This window comes from Muscardinus avellanarius (assembly GCF_963383645.1).
Source record: "Muscardinus avellanarius genome assembly, chromosome: X".
NCBI classification, from domain to species: Eukaryota; Metazoa; Chordata; class Mammalia; order Rodentia; family Gliridae; genus Muscardinus; species Muscardinus avellanarius.
This window is the reverse complement of record NC_137792.1, coordinates 39,231,280-39,246,091: the sequence shown is the minus strand read 5'-3', so window position 1 is coordinate 39,246,091 and position 14,812 is coordinate 39,231,280. Positions and strand designations below refer to the sequence as shown.

Genomic DNA, 14,812 nt, shown 5'->3' with positions numbered 1-14,812 from the left:
AGATAAGCTCCATCATTAAACACCAGAACAACAGATTATAGAAATATACCCAAGAGACCCCAGAAATTGGGGTTAGCAGTAACAACCTTAAAATAATTGGGTTTGCAACAAACAGAACAAAAGACATGGCTAAGAGTAGAAACTCTGGAACTGAAAAATAAAGTTAAGAACTTGGGTTGGTTTAACAGCAGATTGGACACAGAGGGAATTAGTCAACTGGAAGACAGGTCAAAGAATATCCGGATGAAAACACGGTGAGAAAAAGGACAGAGAAATCTAGACGGGATAATAAACGACGCTGAGGATGCTAAGGTGTGATTTAGGGTCATGATATGGGGTACAGGCGAAGTGGCTGAGATTGCAGATCTTGTTGAAAGGTGCACCTCCATTGCACATGCCCTGGGCAGGGGAGGGATTGGCTGGCTGGCTGCTCTGCCTACAGGTTGGGAATTGCGCATGCCCAGTGGGTGGGACCTCTACTGTGACGTTGCCAAGAACTTCTTTTAGAGGTTTGTTGCCAAAGGCAACCGTTCCTTAGCACCTCACATTTTGTTGCCACAGTCGCCATTTTGTTTGTACTGAGGCACCACAGCTCACAGAAAGTTCTGGGGCAGCAGCTCTGTAGATCCAGTAGCACTATGCCATCTATGCCTCTTCGCGTGGCGGTGGTGTGTTCTAGCAACCAGAACCGGAGCATGGAGGCACACTACATCCTTCGCAAACGCGGCTTCAAGGTCCGCTCTTTTGGGACTGCAACATGCGTGAAACTTCCCAGTTCCAAACCCAACAAACCAAATGTGTACGAGTTCAGAACCCCGTATGAGCAGATATACAATGACCTACTTAAGAAAGACAAAGATTTCTACACGCAGAATGGCATTCTCCACATGTTGGAAAGAAACAAAAGAATCAAGCCTGCTCCAGAAAGGTTCCAGAATTGCAATGCTCTCTTTGACCTGATCCTCACATGTGAGGAGCGAGTCTATGACCAGGTGGTGGAAGAGCTGAATTTCAGAGAACAGGAGACCAGCCAGCTGGTGCATGTGATCAACATAGACATCCCTGACAACTATGAAGAAGCCACCCTCGGGGCCTTCCTCATCTGTGATCTCTGCCAGTGCATCCAGCTCATGGACGACGTGGATACCGAGCTCGGAGATCTGCTGCAGAAGTTCGAGGAGAGGAGCGGCAGGGCCTTCCTGCACACCGCCTGCTTCTACTGAGAAGGGACACTTCCCGCACCTCGAAGCCATCTCTTGAGTTTCCTGTGGTTGGAACTATTTGACTCCACCCTGCCAGTTTTAACTTATGTGTATTCTGCCAGTAAACCTTAGCATTACTTCAATAAAATGTGCTAATTAAATAAGATATACATGAATTCCAGTTTTAAAATAATAAAAAAACTAAAAAAAAGAAGAAAATAGATGTGTTCTATCCCACTTGTATTTATGAGTAGAATAGTGGTTATGGATGTTTTTCCTTAAGACAGAAAAAAAATGAGTTATAGTTTGTTGTCCCCCAACATCTATGTGACTTTGACCTGTGCTTAACTTTCCCTTTTCTAGCCCTAAGGGATTGGACTGTATGAATACCTGAACAAATAATAAGCCATATTTATTAGAAAAAAAACTTGCAATTATCTAGCAAATAAATGCTGCCCACTGTCAAAAGATACCTTGCTTACATTTAATTTTAGTCTTGGAGAAAATAAATAGTATAAGAGCAATATCTAGAGATATAATAGCTAATTTTCCAAAATTAGCTTTAAAAAACCATTTAAAAAGTCTTGTGAGGCTAGGCATGGTGATACATGCCTGTAATACCAGTACTTGGGTGGCTGAGAAAGGATTGCAGGGTTGAGGACAACCTCAGCCATTTAGCCAGGTCCTTGACATCTTAGACCCTGTTTCAAAATTAAAAGGGCTAGGGAGGTAGAATGCCTCTAGGTTCAATCTCTAGTAACACACACACACACACACACACACACACACACACACGCTTGTGAGCTGGGAATAGTGGCACATGCCTGTAATCCATGTTACTTGGGAGGGTGAGATAGGAGGATCACAGGCTCCAGACCAGCTTCAGCAACTTAGTGAGGCCATTAGTGACTTAGTGAGTGACACCCTGTTTCAAAATATAAAATAGTGCTGTGGGTATAGCTCAGAGTTAAAATGCCTCTGGGCTCAATCTGCAGTCTCTCTCTCTCTCTCTCTCTCTCTCTCTCTCTCTCTCTCTCTCTCTCTCTCTCTCACACACACACACACACACACACACACACACACACTATATCACACACAGGCTTGTAACTTTAGAAGGAGGAAGGAGAGGCTAGGAAAATTGTTTGGAGTCAGAATATCAAGATTCTTAGTTTTAAGGAGCTGAATTTGGGCATTTAAGCATGTTAGAGCATTGAGGGAACACTTGTCACAGTGGGATCCTAGAAACCTGAGGAGGGAAGAGAAGCCATTTACTTAAATGTGAAAAAGTAACAAAAATTATTAGAGGAAGTTAACAGTCCAACCTGACAAAGGAGAACACTGAATTTAATCATACCATTGGTGTGTGTGTGTGGGGGGGGGGTTACTAGGGATTGAACCAAGGGGCATTCTATACCCAAACTACATCCCCAGGCCTATTTTATTTTTTATTTTGAAATAAGGTCTTGCTAAATTGCTTAGGGACCTAGCTGCTAAATTGCTGAGGCTGGGCTCGAACCTGCAGTCCTCCTCCTCAGCCTTCCAAGTACTGGGATTACATGTGTGTGCTACCACGGCCTGACGCCTTTTTTATCTTTTTCATTGATTGCCTCAGGTATGTTGTCAAAGAAAGGAAAATCTGAGTAACACAGTCATCAAGTCCAAACAGAAAAAAGAGAGAAAGCAGAAGAAATCCATCCCACAGGTCAGGATGTAGACAGACCTTAAATGGAATAAAAAACTATAAGTAAGCAAAGTTTTAAGATCCCACACCTGGCACATAGACAGAGCCCGAGTATCCAAGGAAATGGTTTGATTTGGTTTACAGGCATGGTACTGGGATGGCTGATTAAAGGCTTTAGATGAATGAATAAATGATACTAAATGCGATTTACAGAGATAATTCCATAGTCAATGTGAGAGGTAAACTAAAGAATTTGTGATCATTATGATCTCAGGACTGAGGATCAGGCAGTCTTGAGTGTGAACTCTGATTTCACTAGCTCCATCCTCTAGGGCTCCTTCTCTCTCGGCTTCTGTTTTAAATCGGGCACCTTCCCCAGGCTGTTTGGAAGTTAATGAGATAATGCATGTAAAGGGAATGTCCCAATGCTTGACAGGACAGGAACATAAGGTGAGCAGATGGAAGCAGAAACCAGAGGCAGCAGGATGTACCAGAATGGTACTAAGCTGGTCTAAAGGAATCCAGAGAGTTCTATGCATGGGCCTGTCAACAGTTGTAAGATTAAGGAGGAGCCCAGTGTAGCAGCACACGGCTGGACTCCCAGGACTTGGGAGATTGAGACAAGAGGATTAGATTTGAGGCCAGCCTCAGCAATTCAGTAAGATCTTCAGCAACTTAGCAAGACCCTGTTTCAAAACAAAAAACAAAATAGGGTTGCTGGGGGTATAGCTCAAAGGTAGAGTACCCCTGGGTTCAATCTCCAGGAAGAAGGAAGGAAGGATGGAAAGAAGGAAGGAAGAGGGGAGAGGAAAGAAGGGGAAAAAGAGAAGGGGGAGGGGAAGAGATGGTGAGGAGAGGGGAAGGGAGGATAGGGGAGAGAAAGAAACAGAAACAGGGAGGGGGTATATATAACAGGGCTTGAGGCCAGAGACTGAGCATGTATTCGGAAATGTGTGTGGCCAGGGAAGCATAGAAATAAGACAGAAAAAGAACACATGAATCCCTTCTAACTCTTCCTAGGCATGCGCTCCAAGTCCAGTTACGTCAGCTGACTGAGCACTATGCCTAGATAATATTGCCAGCCCCAGGCCTCATGAAACAAATACAGGCGCGCATCCATGGCTACACAAAAGACCCATTTGGTTTTCAGAACTAAAGGGGCCCACCGTACTCCAATATTCTGCAAGAATGTGCAAGCCCAGTGTCAACTTTGACCAGAGGCAAACACTTTCTTTTTAATGATCATTGGCCAGTCAGCCATGACCCTCAACACTTTGCACGAGTCCAGCAGGCTGTTAATTCCCCCATTGAACTAAAGAAACGAGGCAGCAATATTAATGGAAAACTTACTTGTTTAGTTAATCTACTCCCCCTTTCCACATGGCCACTTCTTCAACCAAACCTAATACTTATGAGTAATGGCTCAGAACAGACGTTGCTTATTTTCTCAGCCCCAGCAATCTGTCTTGCAAAAGAGGTTAAGAATAGATTGCAACTCCCTGTGAAGTCTCTGCTTTCTCCCTCTTGTTTTCCTTTAGGCAAAGGGAAGTCAGTTTATCAAAGAATTTTCTGAGGCTCCTATTCCCTCTGACAAGGAGAGGCATGAAAGCCACATGGTGCAGTGGAGAAGACTGCAGTCGGTGGGCACCTCCAAGGGATGGTTGGCTTTAGTTTGGGTTACTGTAGTTCATCTGCTAAGTGAAACAGACACAGGGCAGGAAGGGGTGACCAATGAAGGAATGGGAAGGAAGAGTAAAGATCAAAAACCTCTCATTGTTTTGGCACATTAAGAGGATTTCAGAATAAAAGTTATACTTCCCCCAGGTTGGCATCTCCACTGCCAGCTCCTGCCTCAGCTGGTCCTAAAAAAACAGTTTGATACAGCTGAGCATGATGGCACCCATTTGTAATCCTGGTACTTGGGACAGGAGGACCGCAGGTTTGAGGACAGACTTAGCAACTTAATGAGACTCTTGGCAACCTAGAGAGATGCTGCTTCAAAAAATAAATAAAAAGGCCTAGGTATGTGGCTTGGGGTTATAATGTCCCAAAGTTCAATCTCCAGTGAAAAACAAATTAAAAAAGAAAAGAGCCAGGCGTGGTGACACATGCTTATAATCCCAGTGCTTGGGAGGCCGAGACAGGAGGATCGTGGTTCGAGAACAACCTCAGCTACTTAGTGAGGCCCTCTGCAACTTAGTGAGACCCTGTTTCAAAATAAAGAATAAAGAGCCGGGCATGGTGGCACATGCTTGTAATCCCAGCATTTGGGAGGCTCAGACCTAAGGATCGCGGTTCACAGACAGCCTCAGCTATTTAGTGAGGCCCTTTGCAACTCAGTGAGACCTGGTTTCAAAATAAAGAATAAAAAAATAGGGCAGGGGGTGTAGCTCAGAGGTCGAATCCCCCTGGGTTCCATCCCCAGACCCGCAAATAAAATAGAATAAAATTAGGGCTGGGGTGTAGCTCTGAGGTAGAATGCCCCTGGGTTCCATCCCCAGTATCATAAAAAAAAGAAAACCAGTTTGATAAGAAGATGGCTTCTGATACCCCACCTGCCTGCATGTCTGACCCATCATTGCCCTGTTCTCCAACACTGAACTCTACGTGTCCTCACACTCTGATGACCCTTTGCTGTCAGACTGAATGTGACCTTTTCCTGCAATCTGGTCATTCCTTTCTCTTCCATGCCTTTGCATCATAGAACCAGAGCTAATGCTCAAGCTCAGTCTAGCAAGGCCTGGAAGGATGTCAGCCACATTGGCATGCTTGGGAAAGTAGGAGCTTCTTAAGAGTCACTTCCAAGCAATGGTATGGGTACTCTTCAAGAATGAATGGGAGCTTGATGGAGTCCCAACAATTTGAACAGACACACTCCTCTGACCCTCCTGTTTTGACTCTGGCTAAGTTCAGTTGCTAATTCAGATTGTTTTCTGTTTTTGTCTCTACGCACGGACAACTACTTGGGGGTTTATTTGAGAGGAGAAACTATGCCCATCTGGCTCATCGTCATGCCCACCCACACACGATCCCCCCCAACACCTGTGTCTGGCACATAGAGTTCCACAATTGTTCCTCAGATTTAATGAGATTGAGCACATGATTGTTGATTTCCTCATATTCAGCCCAGAGATAGCAAGAAACTCTTTATTTGAAGAGAAGTCCTTGAAATATTGGTTTTAATATTTGCTAGGGATTGTATTATCATTCCATAATTAAATCTCACAATATCTTCTGAAATTAGTTATCTTTATGAAAGTTCTGTGGGTAAAGAAAGTATGTTGAAACTCTGGTTTCAGAACAAAGAAAGGGGGGTGGGGTGGTACACGCTTGTGATCCCAGTACTTTGGAGGCTAAAACAAAAGGATCACAGATTTGAGAGCAACGTTAGCAACATAATGAGACCCTGTTTCAAAATGAACAATAAAATAGGGCTGCGGTATAGCTGGAAGGCAGAATGCCCCTTGGTTCAACCCCTAGTGCCAAAAAATAAAAAGAACAAAGAAGAGGCCAAGTGTTATGGTGGGTCACATTATAATCCAAGTAGTTGAACGGCTGAGACAGGAGGATTGCAGCCTCAGCAATGTAGTGAGGCTCTCAGCAACCTATGAGACCCTGGTTCAAAACAAAAAGTCAAAGGGCTGAGGGTGTAGCTTTGAGGTAATGCCCCTGGGTTCAATCCCCAGTAACACACACACACGGAAGATACAAAATTTAAGTTTGAACTTCAAATGGAAACTGCTGAAAGCAAGATTCAGGTCAGCCTATGCTTAGATATCAATCAATGACGGTGATGGGAACGATTCTAAGGCAACTATTTTCTGATTGGAAGTCTTCAACTATGTACTTACCACATCTGTCTTTCTCTTGACAAGAAATAATTTGATAAAAAGGGAAAAACAGTTGTCTTTAATGGCCTATCAAATTCTATTCTCAAGTGCTCCTCAACCCCAATCAAAGGCACCATCGTCCTCCCAGGGAGTCGAGGCCCTATGGCTTCCCTCTGCACATCCATCAGCGAGCACAGTCATCTCTACACCTCCTACACCTGTTTTAGTTTTTTTTTTTTTTTCTGCTACCACTGTAGATCCAACCCTGGCTTGGAAGAGTGAAATAGGCTCTGAAATATTCCCCCTGCAGCCATTCTTATTTCACATATACATGAAAAATGTAGAAAAGCAAACTGCTTTTTTGCCTTGGTTTACAACACCACTAAATTTTCCAAAATTGCATACAGTGGCTATATCAAAAGATTACTTTATGCTGTTCTGTACAGAACTTTGCCAAGAGAGTTGTTCACAATTTCAGAAAGTAATTCCACTAACAGATACGCCATTTGTACCATATAAATATGCAGTTCTATGTGTAGAACTACACTTAGTCCTCATGATTAAACAGAAAGACTAGACACTGACTGTATTCAACTGAAAACTCTTGCTTCAATCCTGACCTTTGTGGTAATGGGAATCGAACTCAGGAACATTCTACCTCCGAGCTACATCCTCGGCCCTATTTTTTCTTGTTTTTGCAATAGGGTCTCAGTGAATTGCAGAGAGCCTCTTTAAATTGTTGAAGCTGGCCTGGAACCTGCGATCCTCCTATCTCAGCCTCCCTAGTACTGGAATTACAGGCATGGGCCAACACACCCGGCTCAGTCTTAACTTATTATTTATATGTAGCTGCACACATTTGACTCATGATATCATTTAGTATGGTCATGCCAAGCATTTCTCTATTGGAATGATTATTATTTTATTAGAAGTTAATTTTATTTCCCCTTCATATTACAGTCAGAGTCTTACATTTCTTGATTTTTCAAATTTTGTATGCGGTAGGTTGTAGTTATAAATTCTATTTCAGGATATTAAAAATAAATATTATCAAATATTTATTATAAAAAGAGGGCACTGAATCTAATATGATTGAGGACTACATCAGATTTTTGAGAAATCTCACCACACTGTATCCCTGCTCCATCCAGTGGGAATACAGCTGACATCCATTACCAGCCTTTCTTTTTGCTTTGCCCTCAGGGAAGCCCATGAATCCAATTTCAGTCCAGTCCCAGTAGCCCCAAATTCCAGAGGGCACCGCTGTCCAGGTGGTTTCTTTAAACCATTCTAAACTTGCTTTTCAAAAGGAGGGGATAGATGAGAATAATTGCCATACTTCATTGACTTTCTCTCTAAAGACATATTCCCCATCAATTGAATAGTTTCTCCTTATCAATCTTGTCTGCCCTGTGCGTGTAATGAGCTGAGCAGCTGAACCAGCTTCTTTGCTACTTCTTCTGCAAATCCTCCATAGATTTTTTTTCCATACTGCTTTAGAATCTGACACGGTTTGGGGACCTTTGCCACAAACAGGCAAGGAAGAAGCCATTTTGACATTCAAGAAAATGAAATTGCTCTAGAAGTGACTATGGGTACTAGATGAGAATGCCATTCTTTACCGGCTGAGTTTATTTTTGCTCAAGTGATATATTATAAACCGGGCATGGTGGCACAGGCCTGTAATCCTAGGACTTGGGAGGCTGAGACAGGAGGATTGCAGTTTCAAAACCAGCCTCAGCAACTTAGCAGGACCCCAAGTCCCTCAGCAACTTAGCAAAACCCTATTTCCAAAAAGAAAAATAAAATAGTCCTGGGGGTGTAGCCTGGAGGTAGAATGCCCCTTGGTTCAATCTCCAGTGCCACACACATATACACAAAATATATGTATTATCAAATGATATATACTCAGATTGCAAAACTTTTAACATCTTTCTCTCATGTTAAACAAAAAATTGTAATTATTTTAGTAATAATATCATAGTAATAATCATTAGTATATTTAGTCACTAAATAGTTTTAAACAAGCCGGGCATGATGGTCTATGCCTATAATTTCAGTACTTGGGAAGATGAGACAGGAAGGTGGCAGGTTCAAAGCCAGCCTCAACAAAATCAAAATAAATAAATAAAACAGACTGGGGGGCATATCTCAGAGGTAGAATGTCCCTGGGTTCAATCCCCAGTACCAAAACAAAGCAAAAAAAAAAAAAAACCACAAAGGAACAAGCACAACTTGGATTAATCTTATGTGTGTTATGCTGAATTAAAAGCCAATATCAAACTATTACATGCTGGGGATATAGAGGCAGAAAGACTGCAAGTTTGAGACCAGTCTGGATAACTTAGCAAGACTCTATCTCAAAATAAAATTTAAGAGTGTCGAGGCTGTAACTAGTGGTACAGTGCTTGCCTAGCATGTGCAGTGCCCTGGGTTTCATCCCCAGCACTGCAAACACACACACACACACACACACACACACACACACACACACACATTGTGTTATTCCAATAATATTTTTATGGTACTAAGATTGAACCCAGGGGCATTGTACCTCCAAGCTACATCCTCAGTACTCTTTTTTTTTTTTTTTTTTTTTTGAAACAGGGCCTCAGTAAGTTGCTGAGGCTGGCTTTGAACCTTTGATATTCCTGTCTCAGTCTCTTAAGTACTGGGATTATAGGCATTTACCACTATGTCTGGCTCCTGTTATTCAACTTTATATAACATTATTGAAGTAACAACATTATGGAGATGGATAACAGAGAAGTTGCCAGGTTAGAAATGGAGTGTTGAAACTGGGTGTGGTGGTCCACACCTGTAATCCCAGCACTTGGGAGGACTGAAGATTTGAAGCCAGCCTCAACAACTTAGTGAGGTCCTCAGCAACTTAACAAGACCGTGTTTCAAATAAAAAATAAAAAGGGCTAGGGGTGTAGCTCGAGGTAGAATGCCCCTGGGTTCAATTCCAAGCACCACACACAAGAAAGAAATAGGAAGGAAGGAAAGAACAAAGGAAGGAAGGAAGGAGTAGATACAGCTATGAAGGAGCAGCACAAGGGAGATCTCTGTGGTAACAAAACAGTCTGTATCATGATTAAATGTGATTACCACACATATACATCTGTGATAAAATTGTATGGAAGGAGCCAGGCGTGGTGTCACACGCTTGTAATCCCAGCATTTGGGAGGCTGAGACAGGAGAATCGCAGTTCATAGAAAACCTCAGCTACTTACTGAGGTCCTTTGCAACTCAGTGAGACCCTGTTTGAAAAATAAATAATTAAAAATAGGGCTGGGGCTGTAGCTTGGAGGGAGAATGCCCCTGGGTTCCATTCCCAGTACTGCAAAAAAAATTTTGCATGGAAGTATATGTACCCGCACAGAAGAATGTGAGTGTAAAACATAGGGAAACTTGAGTAGGATCTGTGGTCTGCTTAACAGTATTATGCCAATGTCATCTTTCTGGTATTGATATCGAACTATCTTTATGTAAGATGCTAACATTGAGGAATGCTGAGAAAAAGGCACACAGTATTTTCTGGACTCTGTGTGTTGGGGGGGTGATGTGGGGGATAGAATCCAGAGGTATTTTACCTCTGACTTACACCCCAGCCCTATTTTACTTTTAATTTCCAAACAGGATTTCATTAAGTTGCTGAGAACTTCCCTAAGTTGCCAAGGTTATACTCAGACCTGCAATCCTCCTGTCTCAGCCTCCCAAGTACCAAAAAAAGGTTTGCTGAATGAATGGATAGAAAAGGAAGAAGAAAAAAGAAAATAGGAGAAGGAAAGGGGAAAAATTTAGAAAACATTCTAATTTCAAGAAGATACAGCCAAATAGTGGCCAACACACCAATTTTCTTGCTCTGACTATTCTTCCTGCCTTTGATGGAGTAGGCAAAGAAGATAAATTTTAAAAATGATGAGGTCGGCAAAGAAGAATAAATAATGCATTTCTAGAGCACTCAGAAAGATTTCAAAACACTTTTATCTAAAATGCCATTTAACCAAATTGTTGGACTACAATTTCTGAAAACTAAGTCTACTGGTAAAAAGTGACAATCTTGTGTTTGATTTGTGTGTGTGTGTGTGTGTGTGTGTGTGTGTGAGTGTGTGTGTGTGTGTGTGTGTGTGTGTGTGTGTGTGTGTGTGGTACTAGGTATTGAACCCAGGGCATTCTATCTCTGAGCTACACCCCCAGCTCTAGTTTGTTCTTTATTTTGAAACAGGGTTTCCCTAAGTTGCTGAGGCTGGCTTCTAACCTGAGATTCTCCTGTCCCAGCCTCACAAGTACTGGATTAGAGGTGCGCCATACCTGACTTGCATTTTATTTTTCATTGAAGTTATATTTCTACAGAAACGAGTCCACTCACTCACAGAGGTATTTTAAGAAGCCTGGCTTCCTCACTACTCTCTGTTGTCTTCACACATGCTGTTCTTTCTCTATTTATCCATGCAAAGGTCATGAATTCTTCAAGGCCCAGTGTTGGTGATATAGCAGGGGAGCAACACACTGATATGCATGAATTAATTACTTCTATTCTTCTTCAATTACAAATTTCACTTGCATAGCCTGATTCAGGTAATATAAAGAGGATATGTTTTGTAGTTCTGGGGATTGAACCCAGGGATACTCTACTACTTAGCTACATCCCCAGCTCTTTTTTATTTTTCATTTTGAAACAGGATCTTGCTAAATTGCTGAGGCTGGCCTTGAACCTGCTATCCTTCTGTTGCAGCCTCTCAAATCCTAGGAGGACAAGATGTGCAGCCACCACAGACAGCTTTGAAGACGACTTCTATTTGTCACCTTCCCTGGGGAGCAAGTGCTTTGTCAGCTGTGTTTTCCTAATACCCAGTGGTTTTGCCATGAATCATTCCTGACACATTCTGGATATGCAGTTAATACGTGAATAAATGAATGATTCTTAGCATCTCTGTAGTCAGAATTGAACTTAATTATGCCTTGGACCATCAGGACTGAGACTGCATTATAGATATATGCTGAGTTAGAGAGGCAGCACCATTCCATGACAAGGCATGCTTTCATATTCCCACATACTGTCAACATACAACTTCCTAATTGCCTCCAGCACTCCCCTACAGTACACACCTAACTGTGCAGTGGGCTCGCTTTATGCAGATCTCCTTTAAGTGCAATTGTGGCAATACTGTCTGCTTCATACATGCAGGACTACAACTGTCAACCCATTACACTGTCTGAAGACATGATAACTGGCTTTCTAGGTAGCAGGATTTTGTGAATTTGAAGTTTTTAACCATCATAATCAGAATACTTCCTCTGTTTCCTCCATGAAGCAAAACACCTATTTACAGAATAAATTAGAATAAAAATTCAAAGCTGGGTGCATGGGGGGCTCATGCCTATAATCCCACCACTTGAGAGGCTGAGACAGGAGGTTCACAGGTTCGAGACCAGCCTAAGCAACTTAGTGAGTTTCTCAGCAACCTAATGAGACTCTTTTTCAAAACAAAAATATAAAAATGGCCAGGGATGTTTATTTGGAGATAGAATTCCCCTGGGTACAAAAAACTATCCAGTACAAAAAAACTTTTCTAGACTCCCCAAACTAACATATGAAGGCAACATCTGGCTTTGAAATCTAAGAATGAAGGATACAGGGATTGTCTTCAAAGTTTCTATTTTTATCTGAAATCTAGAAATGGGCAATAGAATTCAGGTCACTCTTTTGAGCAGAGAAAATCATGTTGTGGAGGTGCTGAGTGTACAGAGAATACACATGCAGTACATCCAGCACATTTGGTTTCTCATGGGTTCCAGCTTTGACCCGTGGCCAAGTTCTCCATGTAAGAAGGCATATTTCTTCCCAGGGCTTGCATTTATTTTTCATGTGAATACTTGGATGCTGACAGAATCCCACCCACATGCTACTAATCTGATCAATTTAAGGCCAACTCTTTCTTTACTGTTAATTGGAAATATAAAACATGCTCAAATACCAAAGAACACAAGTTGTTTTTTTTAAAACACACACACACACATATATTCTGACAAAAAATTTATTAAAGATTTTGAAATTGCACCCACATTCCACCTCAGATCTGTTCATGATTCTGTCATTGGGTGAACCACTCTGTGAGAAATTCAAATATATTTTGTGTTAATAATGGTTCAAATTGCTGACTGTGGTGACACACACCTGTAATTCCGGTACCTGGAAGACTGAGACAGGATCACAGGTTGTAGGATAACCCCAGCAAGTAGGAGACTCTCATCAACCTAGCAAAACCCTGTTTCCACATAAGAAATAAAATTGGACTGGGAGTGTAGCTCAAAGGTAGAATGCCTCTGGGTTCAATCCCTAGTACCACACACACACACACACACACACACACACACACACAAATGGTCTAAATTGCAATTTCATTTCCAGAGGCATCTACTTTCAAGCTACATCCCCAGCCCTATTTTATTCTTTATTTTGAGACATGGTCTCACTAAATTGCTGAGGCTAGTCTCCATCTGTGAGCCTCAGTCTTCTGAGTACTGGGATGATAGGCATGAGCCATCATGCCTAGTGCATTTGAATTTCAGTTGGTTTTTATCAATCCATTGCAGGTAAATTTTTCATAAAAATTTTCATCATTTTTTAAAATGAAGAATGTATAGGATTTGGACATAGCTTAAACCTCCAATCAAGAATAAAACTAGCATGTTTAAGGTTAACTTTTAACAGCAATGACGAAGTCCAAATGAAGGTAAGTTAACATTTCATTCTAAATTTATAGCATCATCAGAGAAAGATGAAATAGAATTCATTGCTGTTTCTCTCAAATTTTACTTGAAAAAGCTTATGTGTTGCAATCTCAGCATTAAACAGAATTTATATTCTAGGCAGAAATTTCACTTTTTCTTGTATATATAATTTACCATCTTTAAAACATTGTATATATTTACAATTTGTCACATTTGTGATTCTAGATATGTTGATTCACACGTTAAAGTTTGATTTTAAATTGTTTCCTCCTCAGAATGTCTAAAATACTAATAATATGGCCTATCTAATTTAGTATCAAAAATAAAGATTTTTGTTGACAAAGACATTATAGGCCACAGCTGGGACAGTGAAATAAGCAAATAAAAAGTACAAATAGTAACTTTTTCACTGCTGAAAAATTATTTCCATTATAAGATAAATTGTTAAAAATGATAAAGGGGTGATAGAGAAAAATATTAGGGGAAGAAGGAACTCTGCTTCTCCATAAAACTAATGAGAAAACAGATAAAAATTCTTAAGATCTACTTTTTCATTACTTTGGGAATGAATCAAAGACTTGTAGCAACATGGGGAGGGTTTAAGGGGAAAACCCAGCTGTGTCTCAGTAAGAATAGCAAGCTCTGTGGCATTTAAACTTACTCTAGTCCCATCCCCTGCTCCCCAGCTTCACATAACCATGAAAAATAACAGCCTGCCTTCCCAGTACTGGTGAAGGCAGAATAGAGCTGCTGATCTTTCAAAGCTTCACTCCCAAATAGGAGTCATTATTAAGTGGTTTCCTGGGAGATACCACTTGAAAGGCTTGTCTTTATTAGAGCTTACTGGAACTCTCCTAATGCTAAACATTTCTCCCTAGGTGGTAGAGGGGCAGTTCTCAAAAGTTTTAACATCACAACTGCCTGAAGTAAAGGTTAGCAGTTAAGGCAAACAATAGAGCAGCCAGGGGGCTTAAAAGGAAAAGCTGAGGAATGAGATATTCATGGGGACTTTGAAAAGTCTCAACATATTCTTGGAATTCTAGATCACAACCATGCATGGAGCTTTTTGCATGCTCGAGAAAGACCTAAGAAGGCTGTAATCTCTGACCTCTGACTGAAGATAAATCTGTGCACAAGCAGGAAGTGAAGGCTAAGGCAGAGTTGTAAACAGCATGGTAAAGGGTTGCAGATCTATTTCAGCAAACTCATGGAGAGCTGCTGGGCAAAGAATAGAGACTTACTGTTTGCAGACATTTAAGGAAAGTAGTGTTCACATATTAGCTGACCACTTAGCCAAGCAAGCAGAAACTTCAGTGCCCAAATACAACAAATATTACAAAACGTTTATAAAAATTAG

At 41.3% G+C, this 14,812-nt stretch overlaps 1 protein-coding gene across 1 annotated transcript; it reads left to right on the top strand.

Annotated features, from left to right (window-relative positions):
• Nucleotides 1-638: 638 nt before the first annotated feature.
• On the top strand, nucleotides 639-1,223 carry LOC308279458 (RNA polymerase II subunit A C-terminal domain phosphatase SSU72-like; the record flags this gene model as incomplete). Its single annotated transcript, XM_080719561.1, has 1 exon — nucleotides 639-1,223. The coding sequence occupies one exon, from the start codon at nucleotides 639-641 to the stop codon at nucleotides 1,221-1,223; it is 585 nt and encodes a 194-aa protein (XP_080575687.1).
• Between the last annotated feature and the right edge of the window lie 13,589 nt (nucleotides 1,224-14,812).